Source organism: Eublepharis macularius, chromosome 5 (genome assembly GCF_028583425.1).
Source record: "Eublepharis macularius isolate TG4126 chromosome 5, MPM_Emac_v1.0, whole genome shotgun sequence".
NCBI classification, from domain to species: domain Eukaryota; kingdom Metazoa; phylum Chordata; class Lepidosauria; order Squamata; family Eublepharidae; genus Eublepharis; species Eublepharis macularius.
Genome location: NC_072794.1, coordinates 171,212,899 through 171,231,003, shown reverse-complemented (window position 1 = coordinate 171,231,003; position 18,105 = coordinate 171,212,899). Strand labels below are relative to the sequence as shown.

General features: G+C 48.6%; 1 protein-coding gene across 2 annotated transcripts in view; it reads right to left on the bottom strand.

Annotated features, from left to right (window-relative positions):
- Positions 1 to 5,458: 5,458 nt before the first annotated feature.
- The window catches only part of TPX2 (TPX2 microtubule nucleation factor), a 38,804-nt gene continuing 26,157 nt past the window's right edge, over positions 5,459 to 18,105 (bottom strand). The window contains exons 11-17 of one of the 2 annotated variants that reach the window (XM_054980879.1): positions 17,128 to 17,344; positions 15,675 to 15,779; positions 13,537 to 13,713; positions 11,708 to 11,854; positions 8,581 to 8,692; positions 7,032 to 7,219; positions 5,459 to 5,860 (exon numbers count right to left, since the gene is read on the bottom strand). In XM_054980879.1, the coding sequence (XP_054836854.1) occupies positions 5,750 to 5,860; positions 7,032 to 7,219; positions 8,581 to 8,692; positions 11,708 to 11,854; positions 13,537 to 13,713; positions 15,675 to 15,779; positions 17,128 to 17,344 (1,057 nt within the window). In that variant the 3' untranslated portion in view covers positions 5,459 to 5,749. The remainder of the gene's footprint in view (positions 5,861 to 7,031; positions 7,220 to 8,580; positions 8,693 to 11,707; positions 11,855 to 13,536; positions 13,714 to 15,674; positions 15,780 to 17,127; positions 17,345 to 18,105) is intronic. The other variant, XM_054980880.1, reaches the window with a different exon arrangement.

The following is an 18,105-nucleotide window of genomic DNA, read 5'->3' as shown; positions in this document are numbered from 1 at the left end:
AATAACTGAGCACAGTGCACTTTAATTGTTAATGGTCACATATTGATAAGTTCCCCCATGGACGATCTTGTATCTTTCAATAGCCATCAGAGTTCCGTGGTGCCCTTTGGTTTTGTCATGTCCCACCTGGAGGTTGGCAACCCTAACTAGGAGGTCCGGTGCACAGAGACACCAGCCAATATTCAAAGGCCATCGATCCACTGTGGTGCGACTGTTATCAGGAGCGAGCAGGAGCATGAACATCACCCCCATTCTGCAGTCGCTCCATTGGCTACTTATCAGTTACTAGGCTGAGCTCAAGGTATTGGTTACAAAGCTCTTCATGGCCTTGGTCTGGCATACCTACGGGACCACCTCCCTCCCTATGTTCCTCCACGGCAGCTTCGCACAGCTGAACAGGGTCTCCTGCAGGTGCCGCCCTGCACATGGGCGAAATCAACAGCAGCCCATTCATGCGCTTTCTCTGTGGAACGGCCTGCCCGAGGAGGTCCGGAGTGCCCCCGCTCTCCTTGCTTTCCACAAACAATGCAAAACTGCATTATTCAAAAGGGCTTTTATATTTTAGGCAGGGGGCTCAGATGCTCCACTAGTGAGTTAGGAACCATAGACTTCCCCACTATGTTGTCTTACGTACTATTTGTCGCTTTAAACATGTGCTCCAGTGTGCTATCTGTGCTTTATGTTGTCTGATGTCAGTCCTAAAATTGCTTATATGATCTCTTTCAGCATTTCTTCAACTCTGTATTGGATTCTTGCTAACGCTATGTCTTTGTAAACTTGTGTTTATTTACCCTATAGCATTGTTTATGGAAATGTCCTTGATACTGACTGTTCTAATCTCACACTGTGTAATCCGCCTTGAGTCTCAGTGAGAAAGGTGGACTACAAATGACATAAATAAAGCAAGCAAACCAGCCAGCCAGCCAGCCAAAGCTCCAGCACAGATGTGGCCAGAATTCTTTTCAACTCTTGCCTGCAGCAGAAGGGCTGCCGTTGTCCCACCTCCTGTTCATTGCTGTTGCTCACCCCTTCTGCACGTAGGGAGGAGACCTGGCTCAGTGGTAGAGCTTCTGCCTGGCATGCAAAAGGTCCCGGGTTCAATTCCCAGCATCCGCTGTTGAAAGGATCAGGAATCTCCACAATCTTCAGCCCCTGGAGAATCACTGCCGGCCAGAGACAAGACTGACGTTGAGAGACCAACGGTCTGATCTCATGTAAGGCAACTTCATGCGTTCACACTGAGAGACAAGGCGCCAGGCCATTTGCCGTTGTTGGCAGGTGGTTGGGTGGGGGTGAGCAGCAGGTATTCCATTGCATTGCATTATATAAATACTAGCAACAAAGCCCGTTGCAGCAAAAACTACAATGGGCTCTAGAAAGGGCAGGGGGACCAGGCTGGACATTGCCCCCTCCCCAGCACCCTGATCTGGGTTGGGGGAAGCAGGGCAGGGCAGCAGGGCTGGGGCAGGGGAGAGAAGGGCAGGGATGCTTGGATGGGCCTTGCCTTCTCCTGATCTGGGGTGGCAGGAGGGCAGGGCGGCCCATCTGGGCATTGCCCCCTCCTCAGCGCTCTGATCTGAGGTGGAGGGAAGAGGACAGAGTGGCCTGACGGCGTTGCCCCCTCCCCAGTGCCATGATGGGCTCCTGCACTTAGCAGCGACCACTGCTGCGGGCAGGGAGCGCATGGGGGGGGGTGGCACCAGGTGGCCTGGAGGGCTCCTCCGCCCAGCAACTACCTGGATCGGGGCTGCTGTGGGAAGTGTGCAAGGGGTGTGTGGTTCCAGGTGGCCTGAAGGGCTTCTCCGCCCGGCAGCCACCTAGATCGGGGCTGCTGCGGTGCAGCGTGACTCCCCTTATCCTCTAGGGATGTGCTTCTGCGCCTGCGCTCTGGGATAAGCAGTGAGTCGTCTGGAACACGCTTACTCAATTAGGTAGTAAGATATATTTAAATTTCCCCTTTAATAACGTGCCCAAGCGTCAGGCTGCTTCATGGTACTATGTGGCCCTGAGGATAGGAATGGGATATGGGAATAACATATACTCTGGTATAAACAAAAAAACAAAACAAACTTTTATTTTTACAAGAAGCGTATCAGTTCCATATTATTTCTTAAGCTTGATGGTTTCAAAGAGTGCTATTTGTTCTTAAAGTTACTTTACTTAGGCACAGTCACTCAGATCTTCATAAACTTTCTCTCTCTGGCTGCACACAGTTTGCCAGCTTTAGATAGCAATTTCTCACTCAAATACGCATACATTTTCTCTCAGGTGCACACACAGTTTGCCTCTCTTGCCCTGACTGCATGTCCTTCCACAAATATACACAGTTGGCTGTTATCAGTTAGCCCCTTAAATGCAGTCCCAAATGCATCCCCCCAAAATTGAAGAGGAAGATTGAGTCAGCAGCAACAAAGAAAGCCTCGCTAGGCTTTTCGCTGTACAAAATGAGCTGGCTCGGGTTTGGCTTGGCACTTGCTGAACAGCCTTTGATGGTTGGCTGGTGGCCAATCGACCGCAAGCCACCTGCTGGGCTGGAGAAAAACTTTTCAAAAGGTAGCCAGCAAAGAAGCTAGCTTTTAAGGTTTTCTAGCTAGCCATCCCAAAGCCGCAGAGGTTGCCGTCGGGACTCCTTTAATGACTGGCTGGGGCATGCTTGATACACCCCCTACATGTTTATAAATAAAAACAGATCGCGTGAAGCTGCTGCACAGCTCTTGGATTCTCTCTTCACAAAGGAAACTGACCCCTTTTTAAGAACAGCCAGGCTGCTGGAATGAGGGCGCACGAGGCCTTCCAGAAAGGCGCAGGCAGGGATAGTTTCAGGGGTGCATTTACAAAACAGGGAGTGGATCGCCAGGTTGCAGCCTGGGACCATTAAAAAGGAGGCATTTCGGTCTCTTTTTAATACGATGCACTGTTAAACCACAGAACTCACTGCCACAGCATTTGAAAATAGCTGCTAGGGGGTTGACAAATTCACGAAGAGCAACATCTGTCAGACCCTCTAGGGTCAGACCCTTCTAGCAGTGGCACATTTGGGTAAGAACCCAGACACAAGGGCATAGCTCTCATATTGCAGGCAATGGTGCGCTGCTCTGTGAGACCAGATGTTCCCTTGGTTGGAGTCTATGACCAAGTTCTTACGTTAGGCCCAAGCCTCTGGAGAAAAAAAAATGAGTATTTTTACACAGGGCAGGAACAAAGGTGTGCATCAAGGTTGACTTTTTGGAAATTCGACCTTCACAGCTTCATGGCAGAGCCAGAATTTACAAGGTAAAGAGAATGGGCTGGATCTCACAGACGGTCCCGCTAGCAGTGGCACTTACCCCCAGCTCAAAGAGCCATCTGCTGACACCACAGCCTCTCACCTCAGTGGAAAGGCTGGTGGAGAGGAAAACGCCACTGCTAGCTAAAGGGGTCCAGAGGATCTAGCCACGTGTGGGGAAGAGGCAGTCGGGATTTCCATTGTGCAGAAGGCAAATCAGTGCTCGCTCCGGAGAGCTATTGCTCAGCAAGGCCCGTCTCCCACGGCTCTGGCAAGTGCACACACCGCTGTCCTGGGAGAGCTGGCGCGTATTCAAGCACGCTGGTTCCCCTGGCTACGTTGCGTCACGGCCCCAAGTAGGACACACTTTAACCTTTCTGCTCTTTCCAGAAGCCTGAGAAAGCTGGTTGGGCAGCCAGGCCTCATCCCCCTCCTCGGGGAAACTCGATCCTTTGGCTAAATTGAGTGGCTCAGCAGGGCCGGAGAGCTCTACCTGAATCCGAGCCACTGCTCCGTAATCTGAGCTGCTTCGGCTTGGCCACTAAGGGACTGCTGTGATGTAGTCAACAGCTTCTCAATAACTTCTATCAGCACTAGGGACTTCCCCGAGCAGAGGAAGGGGAAAAAATGTTTAGGATGTGTTTTGATAATTACTGAGGAGGGGAAAAGACCGAGGCATCCTAGCTGCCAGAACAGAAAAGCAACTACTGGAATTTCTGCAGAGCATGTCTAGGACCCTCCTGTTTACCTCCATATGGGGAGGGGCAGCAGCTTGGCATGCAGAAGGCCCCAGGTCCACCCCATGGCACCACCAGTTTGAAAGGACCAGATAGTAGGCGGTGTGAAAGACCTCTCTCCGATACCCTGGAAAGCAACTGTCAATCGGAGTAGACAAGACTGGCTTTGATTCCATATAAGGCAGTTTTATATGTGTGTGCTCACTCGAAACTTACCTATCTGGTATATAATTGGACGCAAATTAAAAACCTACATTCACCGCAAGGCCAGATCTGCCTTAGGTTTATCAAGTATTCCAGACTAGACCGAGGCGGACATTTACCTGGAGAAGGCACCAGAGTGCAGAGGTGAGCCCTTCATCTGCAGGCAAGATCTCCAGTTAAGAACCTTTACCCAGGAACACTCACCAGCCAGAGCAGAGGGCACTGGACAACACGGACCAGTTTTTACGGGAGACAACTTCATACCCTTCACGTTCATGATCGGAAAAGGAGCTAGAAGAGGGTTTGGATTTGCTGAGGGAGCTTCCTCTCCCGACTAGTAAAGTCCCGGGCAGGCATTGGTGGCGAGTTTCCATTTGGCTGAACACCGCAGATATGCTTGTAAAGTCAGCACCGTACATCACGATCGTTAAAACTGTATCAAGACAGTTTTAATGCAGCTGAAGACAATATGTGAATAATGGGGGCTTTGGTGAAGGGTGTTTCAGCAAAGAAATACATGAAAGAGTGTTTTTGCAAAACACAGGCATATTTTGCTACAGGGAGGCAAGTGGCACTTGAACCACGTAGCCAGTGACTCCTGCACAGTGTGCCATGAAAAAAGGCATGGCCCTGCTTGGTAAATCCCCTATTGCGGCACCTGGAGGCTGCATGAAGAACAGATTTCTCGGAGTAGGGGAGAAGAGAGGATGCACTTGATTGGTGATGTACCATTACTGCTGAATCAACGAGTGGTCTTCTGTGCAAGCGCACGTGGGAACTGCCCATGCGCAGTTCCCACGAGTGCCTGCACAGGAGACACTGAAATCAGACACTTGCTGCTCTGGCAGATGATGAAATGGTAGGTAGGTAGGCCACAACCTGCTTGTTCCTGGCCTAGAATACCCAAGGGGGAAGAGGAGAGGAATCCATTCCCCATTACCACCCCACAGCATCACAAAATCCTACCCAACAAAAGATAACAAATGCAGAAGAGGACGCTATAACTTACGCAACCCTATTCAAATTTACTTATATCGTGGTCCCTAGCCGGAACAAGCAGTTGGGATATATAAAAAAAAAAACAAAGGCTCCAAGGCTCCACAAATATTAAAGGACAACAAAAGAAATTCTCAGTTTGTCAGTTGCTGGATAAGAACACTATTGGGATGGGGGAGGCTATATTTCAAGGCTCCCGAAAGTAGTCGCAGCATCCAGTCCTCTTACAAGCAGCAAAGAAATTTGCATCCATGGGTTAAGGTTTTATTTGGGTTAAGTATACAATAGTTTAGGAGCATCCAATATTAAAAAAAAACTCGGCTCCATCCATCCCCTCTGAAACAAGCAAACAGACTCATGAAGTCAAAGGTCAGGCCGTTGTCCAGTCTAGTTCTGTGCTAGGAACGTGCGCGGCGAAGAAAAAACTATGTGGCTGTTTAAGGAAAACAGAGTCTGTCTGAAGAGTCCCAGTTCAGAAAGAACCAAAAGGCCAGGAAGACGCACCTCTCCTGCCTGCATGTAGGCAAAACTCCCAGATGCTCAGTCCTCAGCACCGAAATCGGTCCGAGAAGTTCGGAGACTTTGGCACCGTCAGGGGCTGATCGCTAGGCTTGACTTCCACGCCCTGGTACCTGCGGATTGGCTTGGCTTTGTGCACCTGGCAAGGAGGAAGGGAGAGAGATGCTAGCTGCCACAGTTCAGGAGTTTCAGGCAAGGAATGGGCTGCTTCTCCCCCTCACCCACCCCTAAATCCAACAGAAAGCTTCCCCACAGGCATGCAAAGGTGCCTTCCCGCAGACTTAAAACAGCTGGTCCACCTGAGCTTGGTCTCCAAGGCCTTTCCCAGAAACCCTACCCATATGAAGCATGCACTCTACTGCAAAGCTCTGAGCCCTCTCCGAGTTTCCTCAGGTATAAGCTCTCTCTGCTTCCCCTTGGCCGCAACTGTTGCTTCTTAAGGACTACCCCAGGGTCAAAGATGCAGAGGAGTTAGCCGTGTTAGTCTGTAGTAGCAAAATCAAAAAGAGTCCAGTAGCACCTTTAAGACTAGGCAACGTTATTGTAGCATCAGCTTTCGAGAATCACAGTTCTCTTCGTCAGATGCATGGAGGGCAGGAAGAAACTGGTCAGATATATAGGTGGAGAGGGGAGGGCGGAGTCGATGCAAACAGTCGCTTCTGACATGGAGATCAGTTTGCTTCTGTTAAGGAAGTCAGTTACTTCTGATAATGAGATAACCATTCATGGTCTCTATTCAGTCCCAGCTTGCGGCACCCAGACACTGTCCCACGGCCCCTTCTACAGACTCCGTACCAGGAGGCTGCCAGGGGCTGCCAGGTTCCAGGGTTTGCTAGGCACACAGCTGAGAGTGCCGGAAACCTGGCGGCCATTCTCCAACTCTCCATTTTTGGAAATTTACATGTTTCTGGCCAAGAAGGACAGGAGAGGAAGGGTCTGCAAGCCCACCCCTTTCCAGCACTTCCTCTGCTCCCGTTCTGGGCTGCTGCAAAAAGATTGCAACGGAGTGAGGGCACAAGACGCCCATACTTTTATCTCAAGTTCATCAGGTTATCAGCGCAGATTCTGCCAGAGCAGGAGGCTCCCTACAGCCCACCAAGACAGAAGAGGGGGATTGGCGCCGTGATCCTTGTTGCTAGCTAATTCATGCCCCCTTCTCACCCCAGGGGGGGTTTGTCCCACTAGGCAACATTCAGTCCGCCGAGTCCCAAACAAGCCCCTGCAACAAGGCCAGTCATCTTGTCGATGACGGCTGGGAGGGAGCCAAGCTCTCACGCCCCCTCTCAGGACCCCACTAGGGGCTCACTTACCAGCTCCTCTCTCAGCTTGGCCAACCTCTCTCTTTCGTGCTCTTCCTCCATGCGCTTTGTCTCCTCTCGGGCCCTGGCCTTCTCAGCCTCAGCCTCCTCTAGCCACTTCTCGAACTCCTGCCGCTCTCGGGCACGCCTCTCTGTGGCCAGCTCAAAGCTCTCAGGAACTGCAGAACCAGAAAGGGCCTCTGAGTTCAGAAATAGAGGGGAAACACCACCGATACTGTGAGACGCAACAACCATTATGCAAACCACACCCCTGTGCAAGAGAAATCACAGTCTGTACTCAATACCAGCTGCAGAATTTGATAGTTTTTAAAAACTTCTTCCAAGATTTGGTATACACTGGACGTTGTGGGTGCGCTATGAATGCAGGACGTGGAATGTCAGATCCCAAAGATCACAGCTTTGCTGCTGAGCAAGCACAGTCTAATGGACGCAAGGATCAACTTTTGACCAGTCGAGGGAAGATGCCTGGATAACTATCAATGGCAGGGACTCCTGCGCGCTGTGCTAAGCAGATCTGAAGGGCTGGAGTCTCATCATCCCGCTAGTTATTAAGCTGGCTTGATGTACCATTAGGTTGGGCAGGTAGAGATGAGTTCCACACAGTTACCATCTCAAATCTGTAAACAAGGCAGCATGAAATACCACGCTTTTCGGGAATCGCCTGGTTACAAGTTTTCCAGGAATTTCACCTTCCACTTTAAGCAAAGTCTGTAGCCCTGACTACCAGGGTTTTGAATGCCTGAAGGAAGGAAGAAGTGAGGCTTCAGTGGCCCACCTAGCACTTTGCGCATCTCCATCACTTACAAAAACAGAATTTTGCAAACAGAGAAAATATTCAAGCCTTCTGAACTTGTATAAATGGTGTTTTGGTCCAGCATGTGATTTGCCAAGGGACAGCTTTGAAAGTTTCTTAGGAAATGCAGCTTTGCTAGGAGGACTGTTTCAGGTGTCCTCTGAAAGGTCTGCCTGCAGAAGGTGAAGACGACAATGGTGCCTAGTGTGGCATAATGGCTAGAGTGCCAGACTAAGAGGCCTGGGTTCCAATCCCTACGCAGCCATGATGCTCACAGGGGGATCCTGGGTCAGGCACTCTCTCAACCTAGTCTCTCTCCCCCAGGAATGTTGTCACAATAATCGCAGAGGCTGGGAAAACCATGTATGCTGCCCCAAACGCGACAGATAAACTATGGCTTCAAGGCCTGCCCCAGTGCCCTGCCACCTGGGTAAGGGCTCTGTTTCCTTGGCAGAGCTCACTCCAAACAGGTCCTTTCAGTAGCAGCCCTCAGCCAAGCTTTGCCACCTTCGAAGAGCAGAGAGATGCAAGCAAGACTGGCAGCTGTTGCCAAGATCGCAGATCCGTCCCTTGCACTTCCTATAGCCCTCACTCGGTACTCAGTCAACAGCCGTGAAAGCGGGCAAGGGATTCCGCCACTCCAAGGCATAGATGCCGTCTGTCATAACAACACGCCAAAACGGCTCTCGCACAAGGCACCTGCCAGCACAGACGGGGCTTTAACTGAGCGAGCCAAGCCAGCCTCACCTGAAAGTGGTTTGTTCTCCTTCTTTGGCACGAAGGGCTCCTGGTGCAACACCGAGCTGGGATGTGCCTTGAAAGAGGCAGCTTCCTTTTGGTGCTTCAGCTCTTCCTTAAGCTGTTCAGAAGAGAGGAGAGGGGAGGAAAGATTGAGGGAAGCAAACAAAAAGGTCCCCAGGGATGCAAGGTGAAGAGGTCAAGGACCTTCAGATATGCACTCAGAGAGGCTCAAAGATCTGGGTTCAAATTTGCCACGGGCTGTAACTTCAGGTCAGTTCGCATGGAGATTTCATGCCCAGACCCAAAAGCACAAAGGCAAATCTGAAGTCTGAGGGGCATCAGCACAAACCTGCCAGTACAAGTCTTAAGTACTTGAAAACTGAGGACAGGACCAGCCCCTGGCTTTCAAGCTTGTGCTGTTTAAGAAGCACGTGCCATACTTAGCACAGAAACTCTCAGACTTGACATGGTGCGCATTTTGTGCCGTGGTTCCTATACCCCAGTACAAGCTGTCAAAGGTCAGCCTGCCCTTAACTCCTGATCTGTGCAAGGGACATAATGGCACACAGGAGAGGGTTCCTGCGGCAGCACGGGGCCTCCGGTGATGCGTCGGGGTATCTGGTTACCAGAAGCTTGCAGCCGGCCAGCCAACAAGTACCTTCTGTTCCACACACTCTAAGCGTCAACATTGTCTAGCAAGACATGAACACTTTCCTAGCAGAACAACATAAAGGGGACCGAGCCAAGAGCAACAGGGGAAGTCTGATGTTGCAGGACTGCTCCACCAACAGCGACGCTCCCCCGGGGTGTGCGGAACATTCCACCGGTGCAAAATGAGCGTCTCGCATTGATGAAGTCTCCTTGTATCGGAGGAAAGCGCTGTTCTATTTTACAAAATGTATCCGTTGCCCTTCCACCCACATCAGGGCCACCCAGGCGGCTAATCAACTAAAAATATACATCATAACATCACTTCTTAAAAACCATTAAAACCAACAATAAAAACATCATCAAAACTATTAAAACCAGAGCTAAAATACACATAACAAAAACACCCCCCCCCCAATATAACATGGGCCAGGAAGGAGCGATCACTGTAAGGACGCCAAATGAAACAAACTAAAAAGTCTTCAAGGGCTGGCAGAAGATGGCAACAGAAAGGAACAGGCAAGGCTCCCAGGGGAAAGAGTTCCAGAGTTTTCGGGCCACTACTGAGAAGACCCTCTCTTAGGTGCCACCCACCCTAATCTCAGAAGGTGGGGGCACCCAAAGCAGGGCCTCTGAAGGTGACTGTAGTAGTCACATGGGTTCAAAAGAGAGTAGGTGGACCTTTAAATATGTTGGTTTGAAACCAGCTGTTAAGGTCAACACCAGTACCTTGAACTGGGCCCAGAAACAGATTAGGAGCCAGTGTAGATGGGCCAAGACCCAAGTAATATGATTCTGATGAGCCATTAGTGTAACGGAAGCAGGCAGCAGCACTGCAGGTATGCACATGATTTCCCACACTCTTCCCACTAAAAAGAAAAAAGCTGCGCTTGCCCAGCTACCCTGACACGGCCAATCTGGCTACCTAGATCCATGCCACGGTAACATCAAGGCTAGACTATTGTAATGCACTCTATGTGGGCGTCCCTCCCCACAAAGTCAACTTGGAGATTCCAATTGATGAAGAAAACTACAGACTGGTTATCATCAGGAGCTAGGGGGAGCACGCACATCACTCCAATTCTGCAGCCACTCTGTTGGCCTCCCATCAGTTACTGGGCTCAATTCAAGGTCATGACTATCACATTCAAAGCCCTTTATGGCCTTGGCCCCTCATATCCATAAGACTGCCTCTCTCCCGATGTTCCACCACTGCGGCTTAGCTCAGCTGAGCAGGGCTTTCTGCAGGTGCCCCTCCTCTGCTGTGGCCTGAGCCTTACGGAATGGACTGCGTGAGGACATTAGAAGGGCTCCCCCTCTCCCGGTTTTCTGTAAATTACGCAAACCTGAATTATTCAAGAGGGCTTTTTTTACACAGGTAGGAGGGCGGTACTGCAAAGAAGTGGCTCAGAAAGACACTTTGGTAAAGGGATAGGGACTGTAGACAATACTACTGCATACTGTCTGTTGCTGTAAGTACACTCCGAGTAGGTCATTTCTGCATCATTTGACATGTCATTTAATTGCTTATGCTTTGTTTCAACTTGGTATCAGATTTTTGCTTGTTTTCAAATTTTCTGCCCTCTGAACCCTATTGCATTGTTTATTGAAGGTCCCGTCAACAGATCGCATTGACTTACACTACGTCATCCACCTTGAATCTCAGTAAGAAAGCTGGACTGTAAATGTAAATAAATAAGTATTTTTTGCCCTGCCAGGGAAACACAGCTAGGCAAACCTGTGGGTAGGGAGCAGACAGGTGCAAAAATGGCCCAGTGGGTAAATATTCTCGCCTTCCACCTGTTGCCAAGCTCCAAATGCCGCCAAACTGCAGTAAACACATATCTACAGCCAGCCAACACTTCATGGATTCATCACGGCATTTCGAGTCAGGCCACATCCCCTCACAAAGCCACCTGGGAAGTCTCCTCTCCCAGAAAACTTTGTGTTCCCCTCTGTTGGGATGTCACAGCCCCAGACTCCAGCCCACCCATCCCTAGAAGCTACAAAGTGTTGGAACAGAAGTGACTCAACATGCCTGGACACTACGTCGAGGGGCACTATTTTCCCCTTTACATAGGAAACAGACTATATAACAAGCTTCTCTCTGATTCCTCCTCCTCTCTCTGTGCCTTTGTTCTCTCTCCTTGTGGTCTTGCAAGAAGCAAATCGGTTCTGCAGAGCTCTCCTGTGCAACCTTGCAAGAGGCTCGCCCATATCCCTGCTCTTGTGTAGCCAGATTAGCTAGCCACTTGAAATATGGGAAAGTGTTATTTGGATTAGGTTTCTATTTTTCTTCCGCTACTACATAAATGCAGGTAAATGTGAATCAGCTTCAATAAAAGTAAGTTTCATCTGTTGCAATGAACTGGCTTGGAGAGTGATTCCATGCTTTCCTGACTGTGCCACTCTGCATTAACTAATTAATATTCCCGATACGGCTTCTTAGCACCATGAGCTGGGTGCAGCTTCCTCCACTGCTCACCTGCTGCTGCCACAACTCCTGCTTCAGTGCCCCTCGCTTATCGATTTGCAGCTGGAAGGGTTCTGGCTTGGTGGGACTTTTCACCTTCTTCTCTGGCAAGCTGATGCGCTCAAACTGAGGCAGAGGGTGTGCTCTGAATTTCGGCACCTGCAGGAAATGGGGTGGGGGGGGGGGGGAGGAAAGAAACACAAAGGGCTAAGCAGTGCTATTAGGACTTCAGTCCGGGCTAACATGTTACAGATGTCAGGTGGAGAACACACATGGGAACAGCTTTGTGGAATTATGAAGTCTCCCACAGACACACCCAGAGTAAGCGAGAAGGAATTTCACAACTCCTGGCTACCTCTCTACTGTATTTAGGCCTATGGGATGGTGGAAGAAGAAACAGCAGAGACAATTAGATGCTAAAGGTGGGACAGAGGGAAAGCATGGATCAAGCACATTTTAGCCCACCCATTTTAGGTGCCAGGAACCTCTGCGCGATGTATATCTCTCCCATTATGTCCCCCACAGGGCCTGGCGCTGTGCAGATAAGCATTTTCTTGTGGTCCCCGGCCCGAGGGACATTCAGCCGGCTTCAACTAGGGCCAGGGCCTTTTCTGCCCTGGCCCCTGCCTGGTGGGACACTCCCCCAATGGAGATCTGGGCCCTTCGGGACTTTTTACAGTTCCACAGGCCCTGCAAGACAGAGATTTTCCACCGGGCCTTTGACTAGGGGCCAGCTTTTTTGTCCCCCTCCTTTTGCAGCCACCCTTGAGTTACATCATGGTGGTGCTGGGGCGTATGATGGTTTTGCACTAGCAAATCTGTCTGATGGCACCAGATTTAATACGTTAATAAGGTTTTTATTGTATTTTAACAGTATATTTGTGGGACGCCGCCCTGAGCCTGCTTGTGGGAAGGGCGGGGTAGAAGTTGAATAAAATAAATAAATGGTCCCTACATCATTCTCTGTCCTCAAAACCACCATGCAAGGTAAGCTAAGTTGAAAGCACCTGAGTGGCCAGTAAGCTGGAGGATCTGAAGCTGGGTCACTCCTGCCTTAGCGTGACTCTCTGAGCAGCTGCCCTCTGCTAAATAAGGAAGGGATGGAGAGAGGCAGACAGCGGCTCTATAATCCCCCCCAGCCTGTATCTAGGAGATCCTTCAATGATCATAGCCTGGCTTACACATAGCTATATTGTGATTAGTCCTATACTAGGGACCTAAGAGACCTATGACCAGATTGCCTGGTGTGTATGTATTTATTCTCATACTTCCACCTACAAAATCCACTCGCCTGCAGAACAAACCACAGCTAGGGAATTATGGAATTGCCCTACTAAGAGAAGGCAAAGAGGGACTGGCTAAGCAAACTGATTTAATTTTAACAATAACTACACTTACATACCGCTCTTCTAGACAGATTAGTGCCTCACCCAGAGCGATGAACAAGTTGGTGTTATTATCCTCACAAAACAGCTGGGGAGCTGGGCTGAGAGGAGTGGCTGACCCAAGGCCACCTACTGGCAGGAGTGGGATTCGAACCAGCAGACTGCTGATTCGCTTGCCAAGGATGTCAGTTTTGAATCACTATCCAGCCACCAGAAGAGCCAGCCCCTTAGCTACAGTTACTTCAGCACCGGCAAACACAGTCCCTTGTTGAAGCTGGACCATAAATGCAAGTATTTCAGGCAGCAGTGCCAACTGCAAAGAAATTTCTGCAAGATCCGCCAGTTTCCACTTTATTGCAGCCTGTTGCATTGTGGGCTTGTATTGGGGGGGGGGCATCATTCCACTATCTCAGCAAGGCAGCTTCCCAACCAAGAGAGGGCTGCCTCTGCTCCTACCTCTTCTTTTTGAAGCTCTTCAATCTTCTTCTCTTTCTGGAGCAGCCGCTCTTTGTCCCGGGAGTCAAAGGAAAACGGGCACACTTCCACTTGCCTTGGCTCAAGGGGTTTCGGCTTGAAGGGTATTCCAAAAAAAGGCATTGGTTTGGCTTTGATCACAGGGGCGGCCTCCTCCTCCTGCAAGAGACGGTGGCAGAACAGCGTGAGGAAAGCAGAAGAAAACTGGCCTCTCCTGAAAATGCTCATGCAGGGGTGCGGCTCGGATGCTCCTGACAAGAGAGATGAAGGCCTAGGAGGGCGGGGCGAAGCATCTGAAGAAACAAAGCCCAAATCTCCACACCTGAGAACGCTTCTCTCTCCATCTTTCCAACTGAAAGCCTGGGGAAATTGGGGAAGCCCCTGCAAAACTCCCATGAGCCATTCTCTCTTGCTTCTTAAGGCAAGGGTCTTCCTCACTCAAAAGGTATAGCATGAGGACGGCTTCAATTTGTGAAATAGAAAAATTGGGAAATTTGCAGGAAGTACTGAAAAAAACCTAACATGAATACTTTGGGCAAAAATTAATTACGCTATGTGTTTAAATGATGATACAGCATAAAAGCCTGGAGTGTTTTTCAATGTTATAAATAACTTGATATCCAAGTTATTTATAACCGTCCTGCATATTATGACTGCGTGAAAGCATTTCTGACCAAATAACATACTTTATTTTGTTTACTACAGAATAACATTTTCTACTTTCAGTTTTTATTCTTCCTACTTCTCAGGTGGCAAAAATTAAGACACAGTTTGCCGCTCTCAAGTCTATCTGCGTGGATATCCCAAGCATTAGGAAAGAATTAATTAACAACCTCTTAATGGCCGGAAAATCCCTTTTGGCAGCTAACTGGAAGTCCCCCAAGATCCCATCTATCGACAGTTGGTTTTCCAGAGTCTGGGATTATTATATCCAGGAGAAGGTTTATGATTCTATTCATAAATTCTCAGCATTTTCCAAAAGAAACTGATTTCATGACAAAATGGCTCCCTATTAACCAATGATATACACCCTTCAAAACATTTATTGTTTCTCTCATGGTGTGTCTGAGCAATATGTTAGGTTTCATACAAACTGTAAAGAACCTCCCTCTCTGCTTAGGTATATTGCAATTCTCTAACCAAATCTTCTTATTCCTTTGTTAATATTATATTTGAAAACTGGTAGTATATTACAAGCTGTTTTTTCTTGTATTATAGTTGACTTTAACATTGTGTAATTTGTTTTCTTGTTTATGCATTGTATGTTGTTTTTAAAGTCAATAAAAAGTTTTAAAAAAGGGCAAGCATTCAGAGATAAAAAAGTCTATCTGCAATTTTTTCCTCATAGAAAACTACACATTTAAATTCCATAAATACACCTAATAGCACAATTTTGGATGCTAAGTTATGAATGATACATTTTGTGTTGTTAAATCTGTAAAATAAGTTTAGATTTGATAAGCCAAGTAAGATTTGCCTATATTTCCACCCCGTCCCCCCAACTCTCCACTTTTTTCCCAGGAAAAACAAGATAAGAGCACCCTGGTTTCCCCCTGCGGCTTCAAAGCTTCCAGAAATATTACGGCTTTGCTACTGAAAGAGCCCACAGGCTGAAAAAGTGAGGGGTGTGCCTTTGCCACCTAGAAAATCGGCACTGATGCCACAGACAGGGAGATCACCACTTCCCCAACTGGAGATTTGAACCCAGGTCTCTTCAGTCCTAGTGCAGCACTGCAACCATAACACCGCACTGCCTCTCTCGTCTTCACCACCAGACTCGGAGTGGACAGTCATCGTTACTTTGACCTGGGGAGGGGCCTGTGATGATGAACGTGGGATCCCCAACATTAACTCAACTCTGTGGAACCTCTCAACTCCAGCCCAGCTATCAAAGTCATTCTTGAGACCATATGAGTGTGTCAGCTTCCACTCAGCAGTTCTGTGAGTAACAGACTAAACTCTCTAGCTTATCAACACCACATCTGGAGAGTTAGACGGAGTCTTCATTTATCCAGAAGCGCCCGTCCCTCTGCATCGTCTGATCCTACAACATCCCGACTACCTACAGCAACACAACACTGATGATACCAGCAGCTGCACCCTAGAGAAGTAAGAGTTACCTTCTGCTTCTCCTCTTCTCTAGCTAGGGCAGCGACTTTGCTCTTCAGCGCAAAGGCTGGGGACTTGGGAACTGTGATTGGAAGTGGCTTTTTCTCTGGTACACCCTGTGGGAAGAAAGCAGTAAGGGCTACTGATTACCACGGAATTCTGAACACACGTCATGATGCCAATTGTAGGAACTTCCTTTTTTTTAATAAAATCATACACTGGAAACAAAACCAAACTGGGACCAAACAGTGTCTCCTGCAGGTGCCAGGCTGCACACGGGTGACGTCAGCAGCAGCCCATACAGGGGCTGTCTCTGTGGTGGCCCCTACCCTGTGGATCGACCTGCCTGAGGAAGTCAAGAGAGCCCCCACTCTCCTGGCTTTCCATAAATGATGCAAAACCGAACTATTGAAAAAAGCTTTTTACTTAAATGGGAGGGCTGTATTGTAGGGAAGATGCTTCGCTAATGAGTTAGGGAACATAGACTTCATCACTATATTGCCTTACATATTATCTGCTGCTTTAAGTATGTACTCCTATGTACCACCTGTGCTCCATGTTGTCTAATGTTAATCCTAGAATTGATTATATTCTGCTTCAGTATTTTTTTCCACTCTGTATTGGATTCTTGTGAATACTGTCTTTTAAACTTGTATGTGTTTACCCTGTGGCATTGTTTATGGAAATGTCCTTGATACTGTATTGAAATGTACTTGATACTGATTGTACTAATCTCATACTGTGTAATCCACCTTGAGTCTCAGTGAGAAAGATAATCAATCAATCAATCAAGGTTTCAGCTAAGCAAAAACCTGACGGACATCTTGGAAGACCTTTGTAGGCAGACACAGTCCTTGGCTTAATTTATCAGGACTACCAGGGGAGGCTCCAAATTTCTCCTGTGTGACAGCAGGGGCCGTCAGAGTTGCTGCAATGAGGGAAGATTTTCCACATCAGATTGCCTGTAAGGATGTCCTGAGTATCTGTATTGTGTAAGGGCAGGGCTGTGGCTCAGTGGCATGGCAGTGGCTTGGCACGCCAAAGGTGCCAGGTTCAATCCCTGGCATCTCCAAGAAGGACCAGGCAGTGGGTGATGTGAAAGACCTTTCTCCGCCTGAGACCCCGGAGAGCTGCTGCCAGTCTGAGCAGATAAGACTGACCTTGGTGCACCGATGGTCTGATACCGTATAAAGCAGCTTCACGAGTTCTCCCAGGCATGGCCAAGGGGGCAGGCTCACGTTTATGTGGGGCACTGACCAAGCCTGTGGGGTCTCACGAGCAAGTGACATTAAAGAAAAGTGCCCCAGAACTTGGAAAACCTCTAGTAATTTCCTAAGGAACCTTCTAATACCGTTTGTGCAACACTGCTTATATTTCCCTTTTGTTGTACCCGGCACACAGATTTTTTAAAATATAGAGCGGCCCACTTTCTCTCCAAACAGACCCAAAAGCTTCCAGAATTACCACAACTTCCTCAAGGATTCTGATCGGACACGGCTTGGAATGGAATTCGAAGTGTTCCTTCTCCTGCGGCTTCTTGCTCTCGCGCTCTTGAATCCGCTTCTCGATTTCCAGGTCGAATCCAATGGGCTTGGTGGGCTCCTTCACTGGAGGCTTCTTCGGTAAGATCGGCCCTGCCTCCAGGATCCGGGGGTTGAGTTCTTGAGCTTTGAATTTGTACCTGTTCAGTAGTAAAAGCAGACGGTAAGATTCTCCCCCAAACCTCAGCACAAAAAGGTTGCCTTCAACTGATGGCAGTTAGAGTGGTCCCTCAGTGGAACAGGCTTCCTCGGGAAGTGGTGGGCTCTCCTTCTTTGGAGGTTTTTAAGCAGAGGCTAGATGGTCATTGGACAGCAATGCTGATTCTGTGAACCTCAGCAGGTCACAAGAGGGAGGGCAAGAAAGGTCACATCCGTGCTTAGTTCTCATGCCCTTCTTACATGCCCAGGGTAAGGCCGATTGCAACCTTAGGGTCAGGTAGCAATTTTCTCCAGGCCAGTTTGGCCAGGGATCCTGGGGGTGTTTTGCCATCTTCTGGGCATGGAGCAGGGGTCACTGGTGTGTGTGTGTGTGTGTGTGGGGGAGAGGTAGTTGTGAATTTCCTGCATTGTACAGGGGGTTGGACTAGATGACCCTGGAGGTACCTTCCAACCCTATGATTCTAAACCAGTGACACTCACTCAGAGGCTGGGGAGCCACATGCAGCTCTTCTAAACAACAGGGGTCCCTCCGATACACACACTGTAACAAACCTAACTAAAATCGGAGGTACAAATCTATATATGATGCAATGAATTAATTTAATAAAGTGCTAAGTGCAAAGAACAATTTGTGTACAACAATTATCATAAATGCATAAATATTTGGACAATAAATATTTTACATATCATAAACAACAATATATAAGTCCATGTAGTTCATTCAGTGTATAACTGTAAATGA